This window comes from Pseudocercospora fijiensis, assembly GCF_000340215.1.
Source record: "Pseudocercospora fijiensis CIRAD86 unplaced genomic scaffold MYCFIscaffold_3, whole genome shotgun sequence".
NCBI classification, from domain to species: Eukaryota; Fungi; Ascomycota; class Dothideomycetes; order Mycosphaerellales; family Mycosphaerellaceae; genus Pseudocercospora; species Pseudocercospora fijiensis.
Genome location: NW_006921534.1, coordinates 1,723,482 through 1,744,194, shown reverse-complemented (window position 1 = coordinate 1,744,194; position 20,713 = coordinate 1,723,482). Strand labels below are relative to the sequence as shown.

Sequence of the window (20,713 nt, the reverse complement as noted above, 5' to 3'; positions counted from 1 at the left end):
TTAGGCTACCTTTCGGGATATATAGATTGCGGGCGATGTAAGAGGTAGTAAAGCTATTAAAGGTTCTAGTATCGCTAGTAGTCTGCTCGTGTATTCTACGTTAGCGATTGAAGTTGTCCTAGTATACATACTATTAACCGTTATCTAGATCCTATACAAGCGTCCGGATTGCCTCTATCTGCGCTTTAGCATTCTCTACTATAATGCGCTAAATGGTTTTATACGAAGACACGATGCCTATATTGTTAAGGACCTCGAGTATATAGCGAGGGCAACTACTAGCTACTAGATACACACTAAGGGCCTTATAAAGGCGAGAGGCATTAGTCGACGCGATCGAACGAACTACGATACCTATTAGCACGGTAATGCGCTTTCGCATTATCTTACGCGAGTCTTCGAAAACGTATGTACCCTTATTAGCCTTCTTGTTAGGTAGCAGCTCGTTCCGTAGCATGTCGTACTACAATAGCGCCGTAGTTTTAATCTAGGCGTCGATCGTAGCTAAATCGAACTCGGTTATACTATCCTTAGGATCGTACTAGTCGAAGAACGGCGTACCGACTAGTTGCTTTAGCTGCCTACGTATAAGTCGCCTATTAGTAAGCTTCTCGTCCGAGAACGTATCTATAATATACTTAAGTCGGCGGCGATAGGTTTGTGTACCCGGTTGTCCTACCTATCGCTAGATAAGCTCAATTAGACCGATCTAAAGACGCTCGAGTTCTTCTATCGCCTTATTAAACTCTTCTATAGGCATACGCTTCTCGCGGTCGAGGCGCTTTACCCTAGTCTTCTTGTCTTCGATTATATCTTTATCTTCTTTATCTGCATTATCTGCATTATCTGTATTATCTGTATTATCTACATTATCTACCCTTGCTTAGTACCGGCGCTCGTAAGCGGGATTAGCGTTCGTATCCTCCTCGTCGGTTTCCTCTTCTTTATTACTTAATTTAGTATCGATATCGTCTTTATCGATATTATTAATCTCTTCCTCTTACTGCTCCTCGACTGCCGGTTTAGCTAGATTACTAACTAGGCTAGCGCGAGCGGCCTCTACTATAATAGCTATAAGGCGCTCGCGTCTTATGATTTCTATATCGTTCTGTAAAGCTTCTCGACCTTTAGCATCGTTAAAGGTATCGTCTGCTATCGACGTAAGCTATATACCTTCCGATATAACATTAATCTGTTGCTCGAGGTCGTCGCTATCTCCTATCTCTTTATCTTTAGGACGCTTTAGTAAGGCGGCTTCGCCTATTTCTTCGTCGCCGGAGGACATAGCGGCGGCGGCGGTAATTAAGGTATAGTTATATAGATCGCTCGAATTCGGAGAGGAAGGGCGGCGGAAGAGGAAGTCTTTTAAAAAGAGCTAGAGAGCGCGCTGCTTACTAGAGGCGGCGTTAGTACTTTGTATTATATAGAAATGGACCTACTTAACTAAGACAGGCTTAGACATTTGCCTACTACGGCGACAATAAAAGAGCTCGACTTAAACGCCTATAATACGCTCTAAGAGATAGACGCATATGCGACACGGCGCCCTACATTAGAGCGCTATTTGCATAATAGTCGACTAGACAAAGACTTCCTCTACGGGTTAAGTATATCTTTAAAATACGATACGGCATATACAAACACTTTATATATTCCCTAGTCGCCTTTGCAACAGCTATAAGCTTATATGCATATCGGGAATATTGGTAGTAGTTAGGGATTTAATGTTTTAGTGCTAGTTTTAGTGCTAAAGCCGGCTTTAAGAGTAACCTCTGCTAATTAGCGATTATCCTTTAGTACTATACTTTATACGCTGCTACCTTATACATTTCCTACTTAAAATTGGACGCGCTACAAGCTTATACTAATGCCATATTTTTACGGTATTATTAGTTGTTAATAGATCCCAGGTATATACGGTTTTCCTAGCTAGAAGCTAGAGTCGGCTTCGGGCATCGACTATATCTTTATAACACAACGTCGCATAAATATTCTAAATAGACAGAATGATTCCAAAATGGCCATTCTACGCCGCCTAAGCATAGTATTAATATATATTGGCGTGCGCAATATACTCGTAGTAGGAAGTGGTCGTTTTGCCCAGCTTATCGTTAGGCCCTCGCAAGCGAGGATCAGTACCTCAGGCACCGAGCTTCGAGGGACTGTGTGGAGGTAGAGCGTTATTCGCAAGAGGAATTCGCGGTGAACGCTGGTCTCGGCTTGAGGGCAATAATGATAGAGGCGCATGGAGTGTTCTTGGAGTCGTGACAAATCTTCTCGATGAATTCAATTGCTGTTATCGCTTTCGTGTCGAGTCTGGTTCAAGGCCTGTTGGAAGTGGTCAGCAATCAAAGTTCGCTCGCTTCGACGGCGATACAATATGCAGCTGCTCTGAACGATCGGATCACGCCGAGCCATAGCTCTGACTGCAGCTGCAAGTCGTGCACCTCGTGGTTGCCAGGATATTGACTTCATTCGTTTCTCCTTCAGCGGTACCCACATCTGTTCTCTGACATGCATCAGCGTCTCAGAAGATGAATATGAGAGGGAGTCTGGACTTCACGGCCGTTTGCCCCCTCTGCACGAATAATCGCCAGGTTCGGCAGGATCCCGGCAAACTGAGCAGTCTCTTGTGAATGCAATGTAATTAAGCCGAATTACTTGAGCGCGGCACGTGCGCGTATCTTATCCTTCCGACTGCAGGTCTTGATGCTCTTGCTGATACAGTATCTGGCTCTTCGCATATTTCCGTCTCCCACTTTACAACTTTGCAGTCTTATCGATTTCTCTTAACCAATCTCCTGCTCTCTTAGCAGCTTGAGTAGCTTCCTTCTCAAAGCCAACAAGCGGAGCAGCCAGGATTGTATCATGGACGCTGTGCTCCTCGACCTGTAGCGTCACATCGTTACCCTTGATCGAAGCCATGCTTTCGGCCAGTCTGACGTCTTCACCATAGAGGACCTCGCATTCTCCGGTCGAGATGTAGATTGGAACGGGTGTCGAGAAAACATGTGTGTTGGTGAAGCTGATGTAGGGGTGGTCCAAGGTGATGCCCGTCTCCTTTCTAGGCTGGTAGCTATGTGCACCCCAGGCGCCAAAAGAAGCTGTGATATAATCCGTAGCTTTGTTTTCGCTCTTGTTGAAGCTCTCTGAAGTGAGAGATCCCAAAGGCGATACCCAAGGCGACCAAAGCCAAGTTGCGAGGGGAAGCCCGAGGCCAATCGAAGGACCGTATTCAGTCAGGTAGCGAGTCAACGCGAGCGCCAAGTTGGCGCCGGCACTGTCACCAGACAAGACAATTTTGCTCGGAGCAATGTTCTCGACTTCGACGACATATGCGTACGCGGTGATCGCATCTTGGAGAGCCGCAGGGAACTGGCCGCCCGGGTTCGACGACAAGCGATATTGTGGAGCGTACACGTGCGTGGCCGGGGTCTGCTCGATCAAAGTCTTCGCGGCGAAACCAGCGTCGTTCGTCCTGCCATCTCCAATAACGTATGCACCGCCGTGGAGATGCATGACGACGATCTTTGGCTTGTTCAAGCCACCTTGTGGAGGTGGAGTTGGGTACCAGGTTCCACCCACCGATTCCGGCTTGATGTTGGGATCAGCATTGGCTGGTCCCGTGTATGCGGTCGAAGATGCTGGCTGGGCGACCTTCCACTTCTGTCGCTCAGCGAGCGGCTTTAAAGACAGCGGAGTCTTGAGCTGAACCATTGAAGCATTCCAAAGGAACGACCGCACGATTTCGACCATGATCGCCTGCCTGTAGGTCCATGCTGGGTGTGGTCGCATAGACACAGGGAGGTACCAGATCACCCATACTGGCAGTCGCGCGGCGTTGATGATGATGGCGACGAGGGTCCATATTGCCTTTGCAGGCTGCCAGGAAACAATACCCATGGCTGGTTAATTAGGAATTGCGTAGGGTGAGTAGCAAGAGGCAATAACTTATAATGGGCGAGTGTTAGGGGAGAGGGAGAGGTTCAGGGTATGATACAGGACTCGTGTCTGCAGAAGTCGCAACAGTAGTTTTTGTCTAGCAATCTTGAAGCACTGAGAGGTCGTCGAAACTCTCGCCCAGCTCGACGTTAATGCTTTGCCTTGCCCTCCCCTCCCCTCCCTTGCCTTGCCTTGCCTTGCCTTGCCTTGCCTTGCCCTGCCATTCGTCCATCACGCTCGTCTTCGTCCTCAACATACCGAGGTGCCGCGGCCTTCCGCTATGGACACTCGCATGCCTCATGCTGCTTATCCTCCGCAGCTGCGTTGAATGCAAGGAGAACCGGGCTGTGGGCGTTGAGGCAGACGGAGACTGTTATTTAACAAGCAGAAGGTGTTGCAGCACCGACTGAGATGCATCCGGAGCGCGGAAAGGTGTTGATGCATGTCGGTCGGGGAGGTGGAGCGCAGCGGCTATTTCAGGGTTCCTCGTTCGCAGTGACGTAGCGTGGTTTCCTCGTCAACGTCGACAGGGTAAACAGAAAGCGCGAGGCTGGAGATGGCGGGCAAGAGCAGAGAAAGCATCGAAACCACCGCTACGGCCACGCATTCCAGCGTCCATCAACAGCACACGCCTTCCATCATTACGCACCAGCTTAGCACATTCTAGCGGCATTTGCAATCGCCGCAAAGCACGATCTCGACTGCACGACAACTCCGTCTTCTGCTGGGGCTTCGGCCGGCAGCACAGTCGGTAATAATTTCATCCCATACCAGAGCGCAATATGCCTCCCACATTGCCAGCGACCGGCTTCCTCGCTGTTGCTAGAGGCAGTCAGAGCCAAGCGCCTACCTCGGATCTACACTTGTCCTCGCTCGACCTCGACGAATTCGCGTCGAAGCTGGTCCGCCGCGATGCCCATGCCCAGCCAGACACTGCATCACCAGCCAAATCCCTAGACCTCCAAGCACGAACCGCCCTTGTCCCGAGAGCAGCAACAACCTTCCATCCAGGAGCAGGTACCAGACCGCCGCAAGATTTCAACAACAAGGGCTTCTTCGCACTCTTCGCTATTCTTGGCGCTGCCATGGTCATTGCCTCGATCTGGTTCTTCTTCTGGGCCAAGAATGGTGGCTTTCGATGGCGTCAAGGCGATTGGGATGACTACAAGTCTACAGTCCTTCGTCGCAAGGGCCCAGACGGCAAGACGCTGAGCAATGCAACAAAGAGCACGAAGCTGGGCGGCGGTACTATCGCTGGCACCCAGAGTATTGCCTGGGCCAAGCATCAAGCACGTTCGGTGGTGGGCAGAGACGAGAAGGGCAGAAAAGGTATACTGGCACAGCGTGGATGGGGCAAGACGCACTCCGTGACCTACAAGGACGACTTCACCGACTACACCACCACATACGGCACTAGGACTGTTACAGATGAAATGACTGAGCTTCGCACTGACGCTGACACCGAATATCATGGACCTGCACATGGACACCACTCAAAGCGCTACCGTGACCGCGATGTCAAGCAGTACAAGAAGGAAAAGCCTGCGCGTGTCGGTGGCATGAACCGGGTGGCAGACAGCGAGGCATACGACAGCAGCGCTTACGATCGATCCGATGTCATGACCGAGACCGTCCTCAGCGAGTCTTCCAACCAGAACCTTCTGCCGAAGAAAGACGAGGAGAAAGAAAAGGAGCGAGCAGAGAGACGAGCACGCCATGAAGCTGCAAAGATGGAGCGTCGCTGGAAGCGAGAGGCAGAAGAAGCAGCGTCTGCTCTGGCTCGAGAGGCCAGCGCTCCTCCACCACCTCCCCCAGTCCATGCTTCTCCCCGCAAGTCATCCAGCCCATCAAAGCCTGCTTCAGCACGCAGGAACCATCGCGACCGTGTTTCGTCCCGCTCTGAATCACCAAAGAAGAGAGACTTCTCCTACACAGCTGGCCCAGAATCCGAGACCCTGACAACAGCCTACACCGAGTCTAGCGGCACTCGGACTGCAAGCTATTACGACGAGTACCGCCCACGCGCCTCTGAGAACCCGCGCTACTCATCTGAATATCGAAGCACGCGACAAAGCTCCCCCAAGAAGAAGGACCGTGGTGGGCGTTCGGGAGGCTACCGCCGCGGCGGTCAAGACAGCGACTTGGAATGAGACGAACGCCTTCGTGGTGCAAGAAGCATGATCGACTCTTTGCGAACCCCATGCAACTGGCCCAGAGGATGAAAGGTATGCAAGTTGATGAGAGCTCGCACTGCACCTGCGTGAGGGCGACGAAGCAATCCCTGCCACGTTGACACGGTGACTTCTCCTGCATTTCTGTCTCACCCTACCACAAGACTAGTGGTAGTGGTATCTGATGAGCAAAATTTTTTTGCACCGACGTGGAACGAATTGGAACTTTTAGCTCCTGTGTGATGAACGCTGGAGTTCTTCGGACGCAGGATTTCTAAATCAATCCCACGCTTGTTTGTGTGACTTTGGGCACCAAGCGTGGCCGGATTATTTACGGATTGGGCTGCCGTCGCCTGTAACGTGGCGGACCGAGGTGCGATGCATGGCAAGTGCAAGGAAGAGATACTCCGAGACAAGATGAAATTTGGTGGTGGTTTTTTTTTCTCCCTGGTGGATAGCAAGCAAGCAAGCGGCATTTGGAGGTGTTTGGGTTTTGAGTGCTCTCTCTCGCTTGTAGATCAGCCGAGATACCACATGAGATGGTATGTAGATAGCGTACAGACAGCATGATGGATAAGGTAGAGAGTAGTATGAATGAAATGCAATGACATGACATGACATGAATGAGAAGGATACTGCGTTTCCAAGTGCGATCCGATCGTATCGATACGATATACATATATAGCAGTGATGCTTTCTCTTTTGCAATCTCAATCTCCTTCGATGATAAAAAGAGTTTCGTACAGTCATTCATTGCATTGCATTGCATTGCATTCTCGTTCATCTGCCATTCCATTCCATTCCTTTCATTATCCATCTTCCGTACCAGCAGCAGTCATCAGTCTTTTTTCATTCCTCACTTCTTGGGGGTGTCGGAGAAGTAGGTACCGTACCATCCATCCATCATTCAATTCAACAATGCTAGTCGTTCCGGAACGCTCACGAGGGGTATATATAGCTAACAAACAAAACAAAACAAAACAAAACAAAACAAAACAAACAGCAGAAGAGAAAAATCATCTTTCCTCGCTCACAGGGCTAAATTTGAGCAGCCAAGAAGAAAAAGAAAACCTGTGTCGAACACTTCCTTCTTCCAAGCTGCTTCATTCATTCATTCATCAATCTTTGGCATGCCCTGTTTCAGAAGCAAAACAAACAGGGTGGGGGCGGGTTTCCCAGCATAGCATAGCATCAAAGCGCAAAAAGAAAAGAAAAGAAAAAAGAAACATTTTCAAATATCTCAAAATCATCAATCCTTTTCGACTTTTTTTCCCCTTTTCCTCGTACTCGTAAAATTCGTTCTTCCTCTCCCCCTCCCTCCCTCCTGCCTCCCTCACAGGTCTTGTCATGTTCTCGTATTTTCGGAGCTCAGAACTCTTCACCCAGTCACAGTCAAAATGGTAAGCGATATTGGGGTTGGGTATCCAAAATAGAAAGTGAAAAAAAAAGTTGAACGCTCAAGCCAAGGAGGTTTGGGAAGGGTGGTAAAATCGCTGCAAGATTCGCTGGAACGCTGTGATGCTGAAAAGGCCAGATGGACGTGGACATGGACAGGTATGTCGTGATATGATGTGATAGATCGTGGTAAATCGTCAAGTGTTCGTGTGTGCGATTCGATTCCAGAATCGCCGAGGATTTTAAAGAGGTCTCTCATAGCCTCCTTCATCGGCTTCTGGGATGCGGTTTCTGTCTCTTCCTCGAGAGACTCTGGACCGGCTGCTTCCCTTGGAGCTGCTGTTGTATTCAATCTCGCGTCCATTGCCGAGTACGAGATGAACTTCGCCGTCATCAGTAGTGCGGACTTGCATCGCCATGTCTCCGTCGACGTGAAGAACAGTACCACCAGCGTGGATCTTCACTCCATTGGATCGAGACGCTTTAGAGCCGGACCCGGCTGACTTGCCGCTCCGACCTGACATATGCGATCGAGATGGTGGCTTCGACGTGCGATTCAAGTTCTTGATGTTCTCGGCGCTCATCTGATAGCCATCAACCCCACCAGACATCTCTTTTTGGTAATCGCTAGCAGCGTTGAAGCGCATATTCGCAAGGCGTTCCTGTTCGTCAAGCGAGTCTTGAAGCTTCTGTCGCTGGTGTTGCTTGATGAGCTCAGCTTGCTGTTCCTTTGACAAGTAGACGACACGTCGCCCGCGCGAGTCTTCTATGATCGCGCGTGAATAATCGGTCACGCTCGATAGTGTTGTTGCCTTTGTGCCTCCTGATGAAGCATTGGTCGACACGGATGGCCGACGACTATGTTGCTTCGATGTTGGCGCGCTGTGTCGAGTATGGACCACAGCACCAGAAGTTCGGTCAGAGTCGAAATTGTCTGACGAATAGCCAGGGCCGTTGTCAGAGTACGGCGCTCGGTGAAGGCGTTCTGTTCGAGGGTCTCTCAGACTGTTTCGTCGGGTGGGTACGTATGAGTCGGTGTAATATGATTTGCCCATCGACGGACGGCGCGAGTGAGTCGAGCGCGTCACCGTTGCAATTACAGCGTCGTGACCACGAGACTTGTTTCGCGGCCGAGACTTCGATCGATGGTCAACGTAGGAAGAGCGTCGTCGCCGACGTCCCGCAGCCTCTCTGCGTCGCTGATACTCTTCCTCAGACTCGCAGTCGGAGCCAGTCTCTGAGTCGCTGGTCGTCGCTGAATCGTTTGGATAGGTGGCTGGCGGAGGCCGATTGTCAGGTCGTCGAGCTGAGGTTCGAATTGGAAGACCCGGATTGGGAGCTAGCTTTGGCGGTTCCATGCCCGCAACGTTCGGGTTGGGTATGCGTGCAGATATTATTCCTCCCGGATAGCCAGGATAGCCAGCAGCATTTGGTGACGTTGGCGAAGGAGGCACCATGGGAGTGACGGGCGACGCGGGTACGTAGATTTGTTGGCTCGAAGGTGTCGCGGCGTACGCAGATGGTTGGCCATAGCCTTGGGTGTAGTAATAAGCCGACTGAGCAGGCGGCGGACCTGGTTGCGATGCAGAGTATGGCAATGGCATGCCAGCATGGAAGCTCTGAGGCCGGCCAGGTCGGGATGCAGTTCGCTGCAGCGGTAGCGGTGGAGGAGGCATTTTCCGACCATACTGGTATGGCGGAATTTGCGCATATGGATGCGCTGTTGCGGGAGATGGCAGCGGTTGCGACACATACATCGTTTTGCGTCGCTCCTTGTTGCGGCTCGTTGGACAGTCGGGATCTCGACAGTTGCGATCGTCGCATTTGTCGTGCGGCTTCGATGCCGGCTGCACAGTGGTCTGTGATCTACTACGACCACTGTCGTGTCTGTGAACGATGGGTCTCTTGGTGTTGGACTTGGTGGGACTCATTGGTGTCGATGCCGGCTGACGTGCTGCATTCTGGGTCGGGATTGACAGCGGGGCAGGCATGGCCTTCGCCTTCGCCTGCGCCTGCGCCTGCGCAGTACTGTTCTGTGACGAGTAACCCGAGTCACTGGGCTCTCGTCGAGTCGTGGCCTGCGCCTGTTTCGGTGTCCGAGATGGCGTTTTCTGCGGCTCATGGCGTCTCCCAGCGGAGGCATTCTGCTTCGCGGACACCTCGGTTCCGGGCTTCACACAACTGCCATCGCTGTCGTAGTCTGCGACCGTGGCGGCTTGAGGCTCCCCCTTCAGGCATCTTTTGACTGCGGCCTCAGGCGTGTGTAGAGGGCTGCGGTCAACTTTGGCGCAAGTAGCGATGGTCGATGCTTGGTCTGAGTGACGCGATGCCGGGCGGTGCCGCTAGCTAAGCGAGGAAGTGTCGGTGTCAAGTGCTACCGTCGAGGCTGGTTGGAGGGTGCTTGTGGTGGTGAATTCATTGTGCGATGTCTCGGATAGCGCAAGGTCATTGTTGGGCGAGGAGCGGCAGAGGAACAGGCAGGCGGATGAGTGTTTGCGCCTGGCCACTGACGTGCGTTTGGTTGCTGGAGCTCACCGGTGTGCAGAAGCGGAGAGTCACAGCACGAGAGCTCGGGGTGGGCAGCGGCAGCGGCAGCGGCAGCGGCAGCGGCATGCAGCGCAGCAGGATAACTTATACGGGCGGCGGCGACTCGCAGCGTGTTGTGCGTGCGCAGGTGCCGGGCGCATAATCATATCAGTACAGTAGTAGCAGTAAGCGGCGCTGATGGATGGGCAGCAAGCGGGCCTTGGAGGAGGTGAAATTGCCACAGGCCGATGGGAGCCCAAAGTCTGGGGTGCTGGTGCTGGGAAACTAGACACAATGGGCGACGGGGCCTGCAGCGGGAGGTGGATGCCACCGACAGGCCAGAGACGCAGAGGTACAGTTACTACAGTAGGCTGTCACAAACCTTCACCCAGCCATATGCCATATGACGGCAAACACCTCCAGCAGTTCGTGGTCGAGAAACGCCTGCAGTCAGAGCGATCGCAGTTCTTCTTCGCGCCACGCCTCTCCAGTGCTGGGAACAATGAACATCCCACCTCGCGCGCACCTGGAGTCTGGAGAAGCCTCTGCCTGGAATCCCAGATCTCACCATTTCATCCGAATGCACGACATCGCGAAGTGGAAGAAATCGGAAGCACAGCACAGCACAGCCCCAAAAAAAAACATCTGGTTCCTAGATGTTCGCAGCCGTGCCAGAGTCTGCCTCACCGCCATTTCCCCGAACGCCACCAGTGATAAAAGGTGGGTGCGGTGCAGCACATGGCGTGAAATGGTCCAGAAGCTTTTCCGACCGTTTCGACCGAGGGAACGTGACGTCGAAGATTATTGAACTGCTACAACACAATGGTCGACATTTTCAGTCCGTAAGTCCTTGTCATTCCGATGTCAAGCTGTACCTTGGTAACACGATTGGCGGCAGAAGCGAAGCCTGATGAGACAGGCTCTCGAGGCTCCACGTCTGCGTTTGCATGCTGTGAAACGCAAGTACGGAGAAGCTCTCCGCAAAGCAGGAATGCTCGAAGGCGATCAGACTGTGGCTCTGGATCTGCCGTGCGACAACCATGAGAGGCAAAGATGAGAAAAAGACGTTGCTTGATGAACACTTCGGTCTATCTCAAGCCATCAGTGATAAGAGGCGGCATAGCTAACGGAGACAATCATGTCTCCCAGACCCGTCGCAGGAGGACTCCCGCCGTATCCTGGGCGTTTGGCTGCCACATCATGCTAACATGCTACATGAACTCGCTCGCCGAAACGCCGGACCCATGCATCTCCGTCCTCTTCTACATCCTCTGCACAGGAGAAAGCCCGAGCAATTGCATGCCGTTGTTGAGCACAATTCTGGCCGCCTCGTACATTGCCATCAGAGCCACCTTCTTCTCTGCGCTGTCCGCATACATAACGCTCAGCGTCTTGGCGTTGTTGTTGTTCCTGTCGATCGCATCGTAGCACGAGCTGAGCATATGCGACATCTTGAAGAGATATGAGAGCACAGTGACGGGCTCCTGCGTCTTGTACGTGTTGAGGAAGACATCCGGCCATTGTGCAAGTGATCGGATGAGCAGCACTCCTTCTTTGGCAGTGATAAGGCTGAGATCTGCCTTCACCATTTCCCCGTCCGACACTCCCGCTTTCCGCTTAATGGAGCACAGGCGGGCGTGCGAGTACTGCAGATACGGGCCAGTGTCACCCTCGAAGCTGGTCATCCTGTCCATGTCGAAGTTGTAGCCATTGACCATCTTGCCGCTGTAATCCTGGACCATGATGGCAGAAATGGCAAGGATGTCCGCGGTAGCCTCTGGATTCTCGACCTGCTCATACTTTTCTCGATTCCCCTTCATCACGTTGTGCATAAAATCCTTCGCGTTATCCAGACTGTCCGCCAGCGAGATGACTGTACCCTTGCGAGTACTCATGGTCTGGCCCTTAGGATCCTTGACCATGCCGAAGCTGATGTTCTTGCATTTCTCAACAATGTCCTTGTACGGCGGGCCCATCAACGATAAGATCGTGAAGAATTGCTTCACGTGAACATCCTGCTGCGAGGCAATCACATATATCATGTGGTCGAAGTGGTATTTTTCGTAACGCTCAAAGTTGGCAGCGATGTCACGGGTGAGGTAAAGTGATGTACCGTCACTCTTCTTGACAAGCGTCTTGCCCAACGTTGGGTGTCCGTGCTTCGCCAGATCAACAATGATGGCACCTTTGCTCTCTTCGCTAATACCCTTCTCTTGCAGCACTTTGGCCGCCTTCTCCATGTCTTCTTCCTTGACGGTCGATTCGCCGCTGTAGTCGTCAAACTTGATGTTCAAGCGAGCATACATCTTAATGTAGGCATCGATTGACAGCTGTCGGAAACGTTGCCAATTCTTCAGTGCTTCTGGATCTCCGTCAACCATGCGCTTAAAGAAGCGACGGGCTTTTTCGTCAATGCTGGGCTTATTGATTAATTCTTGTTGAACCTTTTCCAGCTCTGCCGTGACGTTTTGGAGTTCCTGCTCCTGTTCATCGGTCCACTTTGGTGGTGGTGGCGGAGCTTCCTTGCCTTTAGCTGGCTTCTTTGGTGGAGGTGGGTTCTTGAGCTGCTCAAGCGCAGTCTTCTTCTCTGTAAGCACCTTCGCGGGCTTCTGCTCCTCGGAGTTGTCGCGATTGATCTTGACGTAGACCTCATTCAGGTGCTTCACTGGGTCCTTTAAAAGCTCTTCCTCGTTTCCATATTTCTCGAAGCCCTCAGAAAGGATGCCGTATTGCTTTCCCCAATCACCGAGATAGTTCATGGAGATAGCTTGCCATCCCGCACGCTCAAACAGCTTGACCAGGAAGCCTCCGATGATAGTGCTTCGCAGATGGCCAGTGTGGAACTCTTTCGCGATGTTCGGACTGGAGTATTCCACTATCACTTTCTTGTGTCGAGAAGCTGGATTTGAAGGGTCTTCGAGACCAAGCGATGGGTTGAAACCGTAGTCGGCATTCTGCTGATGAATTGCTGGAATCACAAGCTTGGCAAGATGCTCTGGCTTGAAAAAGAAGCGCACAAAGGTCTTTTCAGCCTCGACTCGTTCCAAAAGTGGTGACTGGAGCTTTTCTGCGATCTCCTTGGCCAGCTCATCTGGCTTCTTGCCCTTCAATCGCAAAGCCGGCACGGGAAGAACGAGATCTCCATGCTTGAGATCCTGAGTCCATTGGACTGCGTTGTTAATGATCTCTGGATCGGCGCCCGCGATGTCTTGCAGTTTCTCAATAATCACGGCTCGATATACATCAACTGGGTTGTGCTGTGGGTGCAAACGAACTCCTTGCGGTTTGGGCAGCTCGGAAATGCCAAGGGTTTGAAGTTGAGAGGTAATGTGTTCGAGACTGGCCGCTTTGTTCGCGCCCTGCGCATTGTTCGTCGCCATTCTGCGGAGGTTTCTGGTCGCTATACTGCGCTGCCGCGCTGGCTTGGGGATTGGCCTCTGAGATGTGACTGATGGCTCGTGACTCAAGTTCCTGATAAAATTTGTTGCAACTTTTACTCTTTCTTGATCTCGGCCAAATCGCACCACACTGAATCGGCAGACGCGGGGAACGCCGAACATACACTCAGAACCGGTGTCGACTATGGGTTGAGCGTGGTCGTGATGGATTTACTTCGTGGGCAAACACTGACGAAACAACTTCAGAAAGTCTGGTGCACGGATCGAAAATGTAAACCTCAGGCAGAAAGTCTGTGCGGCGCGCTTTCCTCCTCGACTGCATTACAGTATTGCCGCACCAAGTCAGTATATCGCCGCTCAAGTGGTGTGGCGTGAGAACAACAGCGAATTGCTAGCAATACTACAAGGCATGTACTCATATGATGAGACTTCTCCAGGTTTTATCATGCAGTCTGTGCACACGTCGACCCTCCCACAGATGAACCATTTCTTATTCTGAAGCATCAACATCTTCTTCTTTATCGTACGCTAGGCACATTGTGTCTGTTCTATTCAAGATATTCTGCCCTTGCCAGTCCTGCAAACCTTCGAAGGATCAAGATTGCTCCTAATACTCTGACATCATCTTCACGGAGTTGATCCCATCGACAACCAGAAGAGTCCCATCTCGATGATATGTTCTGCGACGCCTTTTTCGGCGAGCTGACCGTCGGATAATACCATGTCGATAGTGGTGGCATACGAGCGCTAACATCTCTCGTCGGAATCTCTACCGTCGCTACTTGGACGAAGACGACACCGTCGTGTCTACGCAAAGAGGATTTGCAAGAGCATTGAAGTCACTTCATTGCTGCGAACTAAGGTCGCTCGTGCCAGTAATAACATCAATCTAGGTGTCGCTTTTCCCGATTTCAATCTCCAAGCGGGTCTAGAACTGAGCAGGTATTGTCTCGCCCGGAGAGGATGTACCCGCATGCCTCAGCTGGGAAATCCAGAAGCCGTCGTACTTCATCGCAATCGTGGAGGTCCAGAAACATACAGATGGCGGTGCAATCTCTCCATGCCCTCTGCTGGCACCACCACACGTCTCCAACGTTGCACAACAGAGCAAACCAGTAAGCCAAGATCAGGAGCGCCCGAGGCTCATTCCTCTCCACAAGAGCGACGAATCGTGCGTGCACTCGAGCACAAAAGTGCATATACTTCATCAGGCTGTTGATTCCAGGCTCCAGAGGCACTATTAGTGCGAGAGCATGCACAATGTCGTGGTACGGGTTTGCATGCACGCCTCGTGGTCCTCGTGGATCCGTCACTTCGCATATATCAAACAGTCCTTGTGGTAAACGCCGATCCCTGCCATGAAGGTCTTTGGCTTGTACTGTAAAGTTGGAGAGAAAGCCGCTGCGGCAGTGATTCGGTCTCACTTGGGCAAGGATGGCAGATTGACCCTGCTGGACTGTAAACCAGCTCAGTCGCTGAGGATCGTTAGAGAAGACCCAGGACTTCTCAGGCGGACTGTCGTCCCAAGAAGCGAAGTATCGGATTGAGACCATCAAAGCTGTGAGTATCAGAGCGTCTGAGTCGTCAAGTGAGATAGGCTTCGAAATGGCATGCTGGAAATCTTCCAGGGCACTAGATAAGTGGAGCAGGTTGCTTTGGCCGTAGCCGTCGATGTTGCATCTCGTAAGGTGAAGCGCGGCGATGGAAAGTAGTGTATGCGCAAGATATGAGTGCTATAGTCAGTGAGATACCATCTTCAATACTCTTTTGCTTACTTACGTCTACAGCCATTCGCATAACTCTCTCGTGGTACATCTTCGACTCTGGTCCCATAACGAGACCGTGCTCCGTGATAAGCTCATAATGCCTCAGCAATTGGTCTTGAGTTGAGCTTCTCGTCAAAGTCTTTTCAGGATGCCCGAGTTGTAACGCAAGGTCATGTTCATAGGAGAGCATTGGCGGCGTTTCCTCTCGGCATAGCTCGTGGTGCGTAACCTCGGGAGGACTGGCGCTTACTGAATCTTCAGAGCCAGGACTGCGCTGATATTGGCAATCAAGCGATCGACGGGCGCAGCGTGTGCAGGCCGGCTGTTTCTCATCGCAGCGCACACGTTTCTCCTTGCACTTCATACATCCTCCACGCGACTTCTTGTGCGTACGTCGCTGGTGGTAGGGCTTGGTGTATGCTTGGACAGGCGCACAAGCAGAGAAGACGTGCAGACCTGTGTGATCCATGGCGGCTGCCAAAGAGTGACATGTTTGGAGACATGGAGGAACGGATAGCAGCTGGAGGTGCAGGCTTCTTGAGGTCCGAGGAGTCACGAGTGATGGGTTGAGGGCAATGACGGATCTTGAATCCATCGTAATCGACGTATCGTTTTCTACTTTCGGCAACCGCATTCAAGTTGCTCGCTTGACATGCCCATTATTGCCGAATGCTGTGTGTATGAAGAGAGCAGATGCAACTGAAATGAGAATGGTGAGAAGGTCGGGGTCGTTGTTCGAGGTGTTTCAATTCACGTGCAATATGCTGCTAATCTAGCTTCAAGGTGGTATCATCGACTACGCAAAATCTTGCAGTATCAAACGCCTTTATATCCTTTCGATCCTTGCCTGGAAGCAGGTCTTGCTCCGCCAGTCCGCTCATGGTATCAGATGCAACGAATCCAAAATTCCAACCAAATAAAAGCGCGTCCTCGTGCGATGGGACGAGATCATAGCACTTCCGAAGATACGGGTCGTGCTGGTTCGTTTATTGCCGGCCGTAAAGTCATCATCGACCTTCGAAATCACTCAGATAATCCGAGGTTGTAGTCCCACCATATGCGCCCATGTGTGCTTGCATACCTCCCATGTTGTTCATGCCCATATGATTCATGTTGTTATTCATACCACCCATGTTCTGATCCTGGTATCCCATTTCATTTTCTGAATGGTCCTCGTAATACTCTCCTCCACTAGAAGCATCAAAAGAGCTTCGGCCGGAGTAAGCTTCATCGTCTGGAGGGTTGCCTTGAGGCACATTGCTCCAGTCAATGCCGGCCAGAGCTGGGTACTGCTGTAGAAGTGCTGCGGGGAGGAAGTTGCCCATCATGTCCACTGGCTGAGGCTGGCCCATCACAGGCTGTGGAGCCACGAGTCCGGCTGCAACTTGAGCTTGTTGCTGTTCTTCCATCCAAGCACGTTGTCGCTCAGCTGCTTCTTCGTCGAGCAGAGGCTTGATGCACACGCGACCAGCTTCAGAGCGGAAGTGGCGACCCAAAGCATCTGCACGTGCGAAGCGCCTCGCACATCCCCATTGCGACCCAGATTGGAGCGTGCCTTTGCAGACAAATTTCTTCTCTCCAGAGTGCAGGCCTTCGTGTCGTTTTCGATCGTGTTGACGAGCGAATGCCTTTCCACAAACGGTGCACACAAATGGACGCTCATCAGTATGTGTTCGAAGATGCGATCGCAGGTTGTAGGCTCGCGTAAAGCGCTTTGGACACAAGTTGCATTGGAAAGTCGCCGGATGCTTTTGCACACGCCCCTTGTTGTCGCCGCTCGCAGGTGATCGTCCAGGATCAGCCAGGTCCAGGATGTAGTCGCGCTGATCGGACGCATTACTAGTGCTTCGCGCGCGGCTGCCTACTGAACCATTACGACCTCCGTTCGCTGGCGACGAGGATCGTGACGAAGGACGTGAGCCGCTATTATCAAATGGCGAAAGATTCCCGCCGGTACTGCCGGCAGAAGGAGACCTGCCACGGCCAACGAGCGCAGGTGACGTAGATCTTGAGCCAGCATGCGAGTCTGACTTCGATCGGTTGCGGTTCACTGCGAATTGAGTCAGCTGACGTAATCTTCTTGTCACGGGAAGTCTGGCAGTAACTTACTCCGTGCCGGCGGAGACAGCGCATCTTCCGACTTCTCTTGCTTGAAGCTGTCGGTGGGCTGTCTCGAAGGTGGTGCGAAATCAATGTTGATCTCGGGCGGGCTCATATGATCTGCTCGGCCGCCGGGGCTGGAGCTGTCGTTGTTGAGTTGCGGGAAAGCTTCCATGCCCGTACCAGGAAACATGTCCATGCCGTTTGGTTGCTGTGGCAGAACGCCATTCATATGCGTGCCCAAGCCGAAAGCGTCCTGCGATGTGAACTGAGGTAGCATCTGCTGCGGCTGAGGCATGAGATGAGGTGAATGTCCAGGGCTGTGAGCTGGACTGTGCGAGAAATGTTGCGCTTGCTGGTCGTTGAGCGTGAATGCCTGCATATCGAGATTGTCGTTAAAATTTGGGTCATTAGATGCATTGAGCATAGGAGATGAGTGAGCGTCAAAACTGTCGAAGGTGCACAAATATGGCGAGGCATGGTTGGAAGAAATGTCTGAATGATTGTCTGAGGGTGTCCGCTTGTGCGATCGGTATGCATTCATGCCCATCCACTCATTCGCCCCCTGCGGAAACATGGCACTTGACGGGTCAAGCGACTCTGAAACGTTTCGCGGCCTGTTCATGTGGTAGGTGGGTTGTGCGAATCTTGGCGAGGCATGTGGGCTCGGACTGCCTGACATGCACGTGGTCTGGTCTGCGACGAGATGCGGAGGAGTTGGCGAGTGTGACTGCGCCATGGTCGCCATGGGATCTAGTTCTAGCGTCTGGTCGCTCGATAAGTCTGCGTCGGCAGGCAGGAGGTCTAGCGAGGCAGGACTGATATCGGTCGCGAGTAGGGTGGGGTCGAAGCCGCCGTTCTGGTCGAAGCTCGGCTGGTTGATGTCGAAGGTAGGAAAGGACTCGGCAGTGTTCTGTGTGTGGAAGAAGGTATTGCTGTTGTTCGTCTGCTGCTGGTGTTGCTGCTGCTGGCAGTCCGGGAAGGGCGGTGCAAAGGGCGACTGCGCGCGCGCCTGCTGAGCGTAATCGGTGGTGAAGCTGGGGTCGGCGAAGTGGCCTGAGGAGTTCAGTGCGGTCGCGAAGGTGTTGCTGTTGCTTGCGGGGCCGTTGGTTGTTTGTGTGGCGCTGCTGGCATCATCAGGAGCAAAGGAAGCGGCCAACGTAGGCGGATGAGGCGAAGCGGACGCAGAGTGTCTTATATTGGGAGGCTGCTGACGCGCCGAAGGCGACGGGGAAGGGTTGAGTGAGTCCATGGTTGCCCTGTTCCTGGGCGTGCGCTCCAGGTGCGTGCAGCGATGAGGTGTGTTGCTGCGCTAGGAATAGCACAGCAGTGTGCGGGCGAGCGACGTGCGATCGTTTGGGATGTTGGTCGGAAGCGCAAAGGACCCAGCAGCACCAGCCCAGCGCAGCGCTTGTGGACTGGCGGCGCTGAAGGATTCACAGTGATTAGCGGCCGCCGACCAGATGGAGGTAGCTCGCTCGACACCTTTTTGGACGGACGGGTAGGGTACAAAGAATGTCGCTGCACCACTTTTTGACACGCTGGCACTGGACAGATTGGCGACGGCGCTGGGAAGGCGGCGCAGGACGAACAGCAAGCAAGGCAAGGATTCAGCGCACTTCACATCGGCAGTCACAGGCGAAGCGGACGAATGGATTGGGAGCAACGTGAGTGAAAGTACACGGTAGGATCCATCTGACGTCGCATATGCCGGCTGCGAACACACAATTGGATGTGTCCTGGTCGTCACAGGTGCGGACGTGAACTCTGAAGTCGTCATCCGGTTCGATCGAAACAATCAATTAAAAATAGCATCAAATGTTCAAGCGGCTCTCGGCATGTGCGTGTGCACTGTGAACATGTTCGCTCACCCGCAATCCCCATTGGGTTTCATTACCCGAATCGCGAGGGCCAATAGCCGGTCCCCGCTGCTTCAGTGCTTCTGCTGTACATCTCCCTCTCTCCGTGCAAGTTCTCTTTCGCAAACATCATCACATCCTCATGCCACTCTGCCTGCCCATCTCAAACAATACGTGCCCTGACGTCTCAATGAAGACACGCTGCACAGGAGCCGGAGCGGATCCGTCAGCACCTTGTTCCTAAACCCACGATTCTGAAACGAAGGTTCCTGACACAGCCTCACAAACATTCGCACCCACAAGCTTGCATGCATTGCGTGGCAGTGCATCTTCTGCATGACCGCCATCATGGATCTCGCGCGCCTACTCGCCACCCCACCGCCGCCAGCTCTCTCCTTCGAGCACATGACTTGAATCGACAGGCACCTCCAGGCACCAGTCCTTCTGAACGCCTTCAGTGGCTGCACCTGTGAACGCTGGAAATCTCCCACAGCAGGCGTTATGATTGACGAGAGCCATCGATAGGAACGCGTCTGCCCTGCAAATGATGCGAGCCAGAGCTATGGAAAGTCATGCCAAGTCTCAGGCCACAATACGAGGAATGCGGAACACCTCAGGCCTATGCATGGAAGCGTATGTATGAGAACGTGTCGGGCAGTCGTGTGGCCTGTCGAGGTCATCGGCATGCTGCTAAAGATACGGACGCTACTGCATTCGGCAGATGGTCTCCTGCTGTGGAGGAGAACAACACACCTGTCAGTCAGCACGTCCGCAACAGGAGAACTACATTCAGCACTGCAATTTCAGACGCGTATAGACTTCCTCCACATTGTCCACCGACTCAGCAACCTGCGTGTCGTCATCCTGGACACCACCGTCAGTTCCGAGAAGCCTTTGCAAGATGGTAGACCGACCAGCTGCGTGGGTAGGACCACGTCAAAACGGGCGAGGGCTTCTGGACTAAGCACTGCCAGACCCCGAGAGAAGAGCTGTGTCAAGTTCAAGCTACTATGCTCACTGCCTGCGTTCAAAACGTTCGTAAGCAGAGCTCGCAATTCGACTCCGTTATATAATCTCGGCCTCAAGCCACCTTTGCCGGTCTTAAGAAGATTGCAGGAGACCTAGTATTGTAGCCTAAAGTACCCCCCGGGGGCTTCTCGTTAATGTGTTCAATGATACGCTGGACAAAGGCAAAATTCATCGTAGCAGATCCGATGAGAGCTCCCTCGGGTAAGCCAATAGTCTTGAGTTGGCATCGCGAATTCGGAGTAGACATCAATTCATATCTTGCAGAGGTTCACGGCATCCGCGACGAGAGCTTTCGGCGACAGGCATATTCCTACTTTGAGGACTTCAAAAAACCTCGGCAAGGTACGCAGTGGCCGTGGCCCATGCAATTTGTTGGCACGACCGCTGCGCGCATCACAGTTGAGGTTGACCTGGTGGAAGACATCATCAAGCATGGCATCAAGGAAGTTCTGTCCCTCATCGAGAAGCATTTCGATTATCAGCGCACTTCGACTATAGTTCTCAGTGGAGGCTTCGGTCACAGTCCA

The 20,713-nt window shown here is 52.5% G+C and overlaps 8 protein-coding genes across 8 annotated transcripts; 2 read left to right on the top strand and 6 right to left on the bottom strand.

Annotated features, from left to right (window-relative positions):
• Window positions 1-2,017: 2,017 nt before the first annotated feature.
• Window positions 2,018-2,268, top strand: MYCFIDRAFT_173100 (uncharacterized protein; the record flags this gene model as incomplete). The annotated part of the gene is made up of 3 exons (XM_007926470.1): window positions 2,018-2,062; window positions 2,105-2,164; window positions 2,194-2,268. The coding sequence occupies 3 exons, from the start codon at window positions 2,018-2,020 to the stop codon at window positions 2,266-2,268; spliced, it is 180 nt and encodes a 59-aa protein (XP_007924661.1).
• A 492-nt stretch (window positions 2,269-2,760) lies between these two features.
• Window positions 2,761-4,059, bottom strand: MYCFIDRAFT_202864 (uncharacterized protein; the record flags this gene model as incomplete). The annotated part of the gene is made up of 1 exon (XM_007926469.1): window positions 2,761-4,059. Exon 1 carries the CDS (start codon window positions 3,901-3,903, stop codon window positions 2,761-2,763), a length of 1,143 nt encoding a protein of 380 aa, XP_007924660.1. The 5' UTR covers window positions 3,904-4,059.
• A 665-nt stretch (window positions 4,060-4,724) lies between these two features.
• On the top strand, window positions 4,725-6,652 carry MYCFIDRAFT_214591 (uncharacterized protein; the record flags this gene model as incomplete). Its single annotated transcript, XM_007926468.1, has 1 exon — window positions 4,725-6,652. The coding sequence occupies one exon, from the start codon at window positions 4,725-4,727 to the stop codon at window positions 6,090-6,092; it is 1,368 nt and encodes a 455-aa protein (XP_007924659.1). The 3' UTR covers window positions 6,093-6,652.
• A 1,098-nt stretch (window positions 6,653-7,750) lies between these two features.
• MYCFIDRAFT_195204 (uncharacterized protein) lies at window positions 7,751-10,121 on the bottom strand (the record flags this gene model as incomplete). Its single annotated transcript, XM_007926467.1, has 2 exons — window positions 7,751-9,760; window positions 10,044-10,121. 2 exons carry the CDS (start codon window positions 10,119-10,121, stop codon window positions 7,751-7,753), a joined length of 2,088 nt encoding a protein of 695 aa, XP_007924658.1.
• A 982-nt stretch (window positions 10,122-11,103) lies between these two features.
• MYCFIDRAFT_214590 (uncharacterized protein) lies at window positions 11,104-13,608 on the bottom strand. Its single transcript, XM_007926466.1, has one exon. The coding sequence runs from the start codon at window positions 13,592-13,594 to the stop codon at window positions 11,297-11,299; it is 2,298 nt and encodes a 765-aa protein (XP_007924657.1). The 5' UTR covers window positions 13,595-13,608; the 3' UTR covers window positions 11,104-11,296.
• Window positions 13,609-14,343: 735 nt separating this feature from the next.
• Window positions 14,344-15,667, bottom strand: MYCFIDRAFT_195202 (uncharacterized protein; the record flags this gene model as incomplete). Its single annotated transcript, XM_007926465.1, has 3 exons — window positions 14,344-14,414; window positions 14,472-14,990; window positions 15,208-15,667. 3 exons carry the CDS (start codon window positions 15,665-15,667, stop codon window positions 14,344-14,346), a joined length of 1,050 nt encoding a protein of 349 aa, XP_007924656.1.
• Window positions 15,668-15,929: 262 nt separating this feature from the next.
• MYCFIDRAFT_214589 (uncharacterized protein) lies at window positions 15,930-18,746 on the bottom strand. Its single transcript, XM_007926464.1, has 2 exons — window positions 17,308-18,746; window positions 15,930-17,248 (listed from the first exon to the last, which is right to left on the bottom strand). The coding sequence occupies exons 1-2, from the start codon at window positions 18,548-18,550 to the stop codon at window positions 16,206-16,208; spliced, it is 2,286 nt and encodes a 761-aa protein (XP_007924655.1). The 5' UTR covers window positions 18,551-18,746; the 3' UTR covers window positions 15,930-16,205.
• A 374-nt stretch (window positions 18,747-19,120) lies between these two features.
• MYCFIDRAFT_207141 (uncharacterized protein) lies at window positions 19,121-20,413 on the bottom strand (the record flags this gene model as incomplete). Its single annotated transcript, XM_007926463.1, has 7 exons — window positions 19,770-20,413; window positions 19,668-19,738; window positions 19,532-19,633; window positions 19,458-19,489; window positions 19,307-19,426; window positions 19,196-19,274; window positions 19,121-19,164 (listed from the first exon to the last, which is right to left on the bottom strand). Exons 1-7 carry the CDS (start codon window positions 19,841-19,843, stop codon window positions 19,121-19,123), a joined length of 522 nt encoding a protein of 173 aa, XP_007924654.1. The 5' UTR covers window positions 19,844-20,413.
• Window positions 20,414-20,713: the final 300 nt, after the last annotated feature.

Bases quoted from the DNA above. Each gene is read 5' to 3' on its own strand.
- MYCFIDRAFT_214590 (XM_007926466.1), bottom strand. From the start codon at position 13,594: ATGTTCGGCGTTCCCCGCGTCTGCCGATTCAGTGTGGTGCGATTTGGC.
- MYCFIDRAFT_214589 (XM_007926464.1), bottom strand. From the start codon at position 18,550: ATGGACTCACTCAACCCTTCCCCGTCGCCTTCGGCGCGTCAGCAGCCT. The intron at 17,249-17,307 runs GTAAGTTACTGC...CTCAATTCGCAG, and splicing joins GCTGTCTCCGCCGGCACGGA to TGAACCGCAACCGATCGAAG.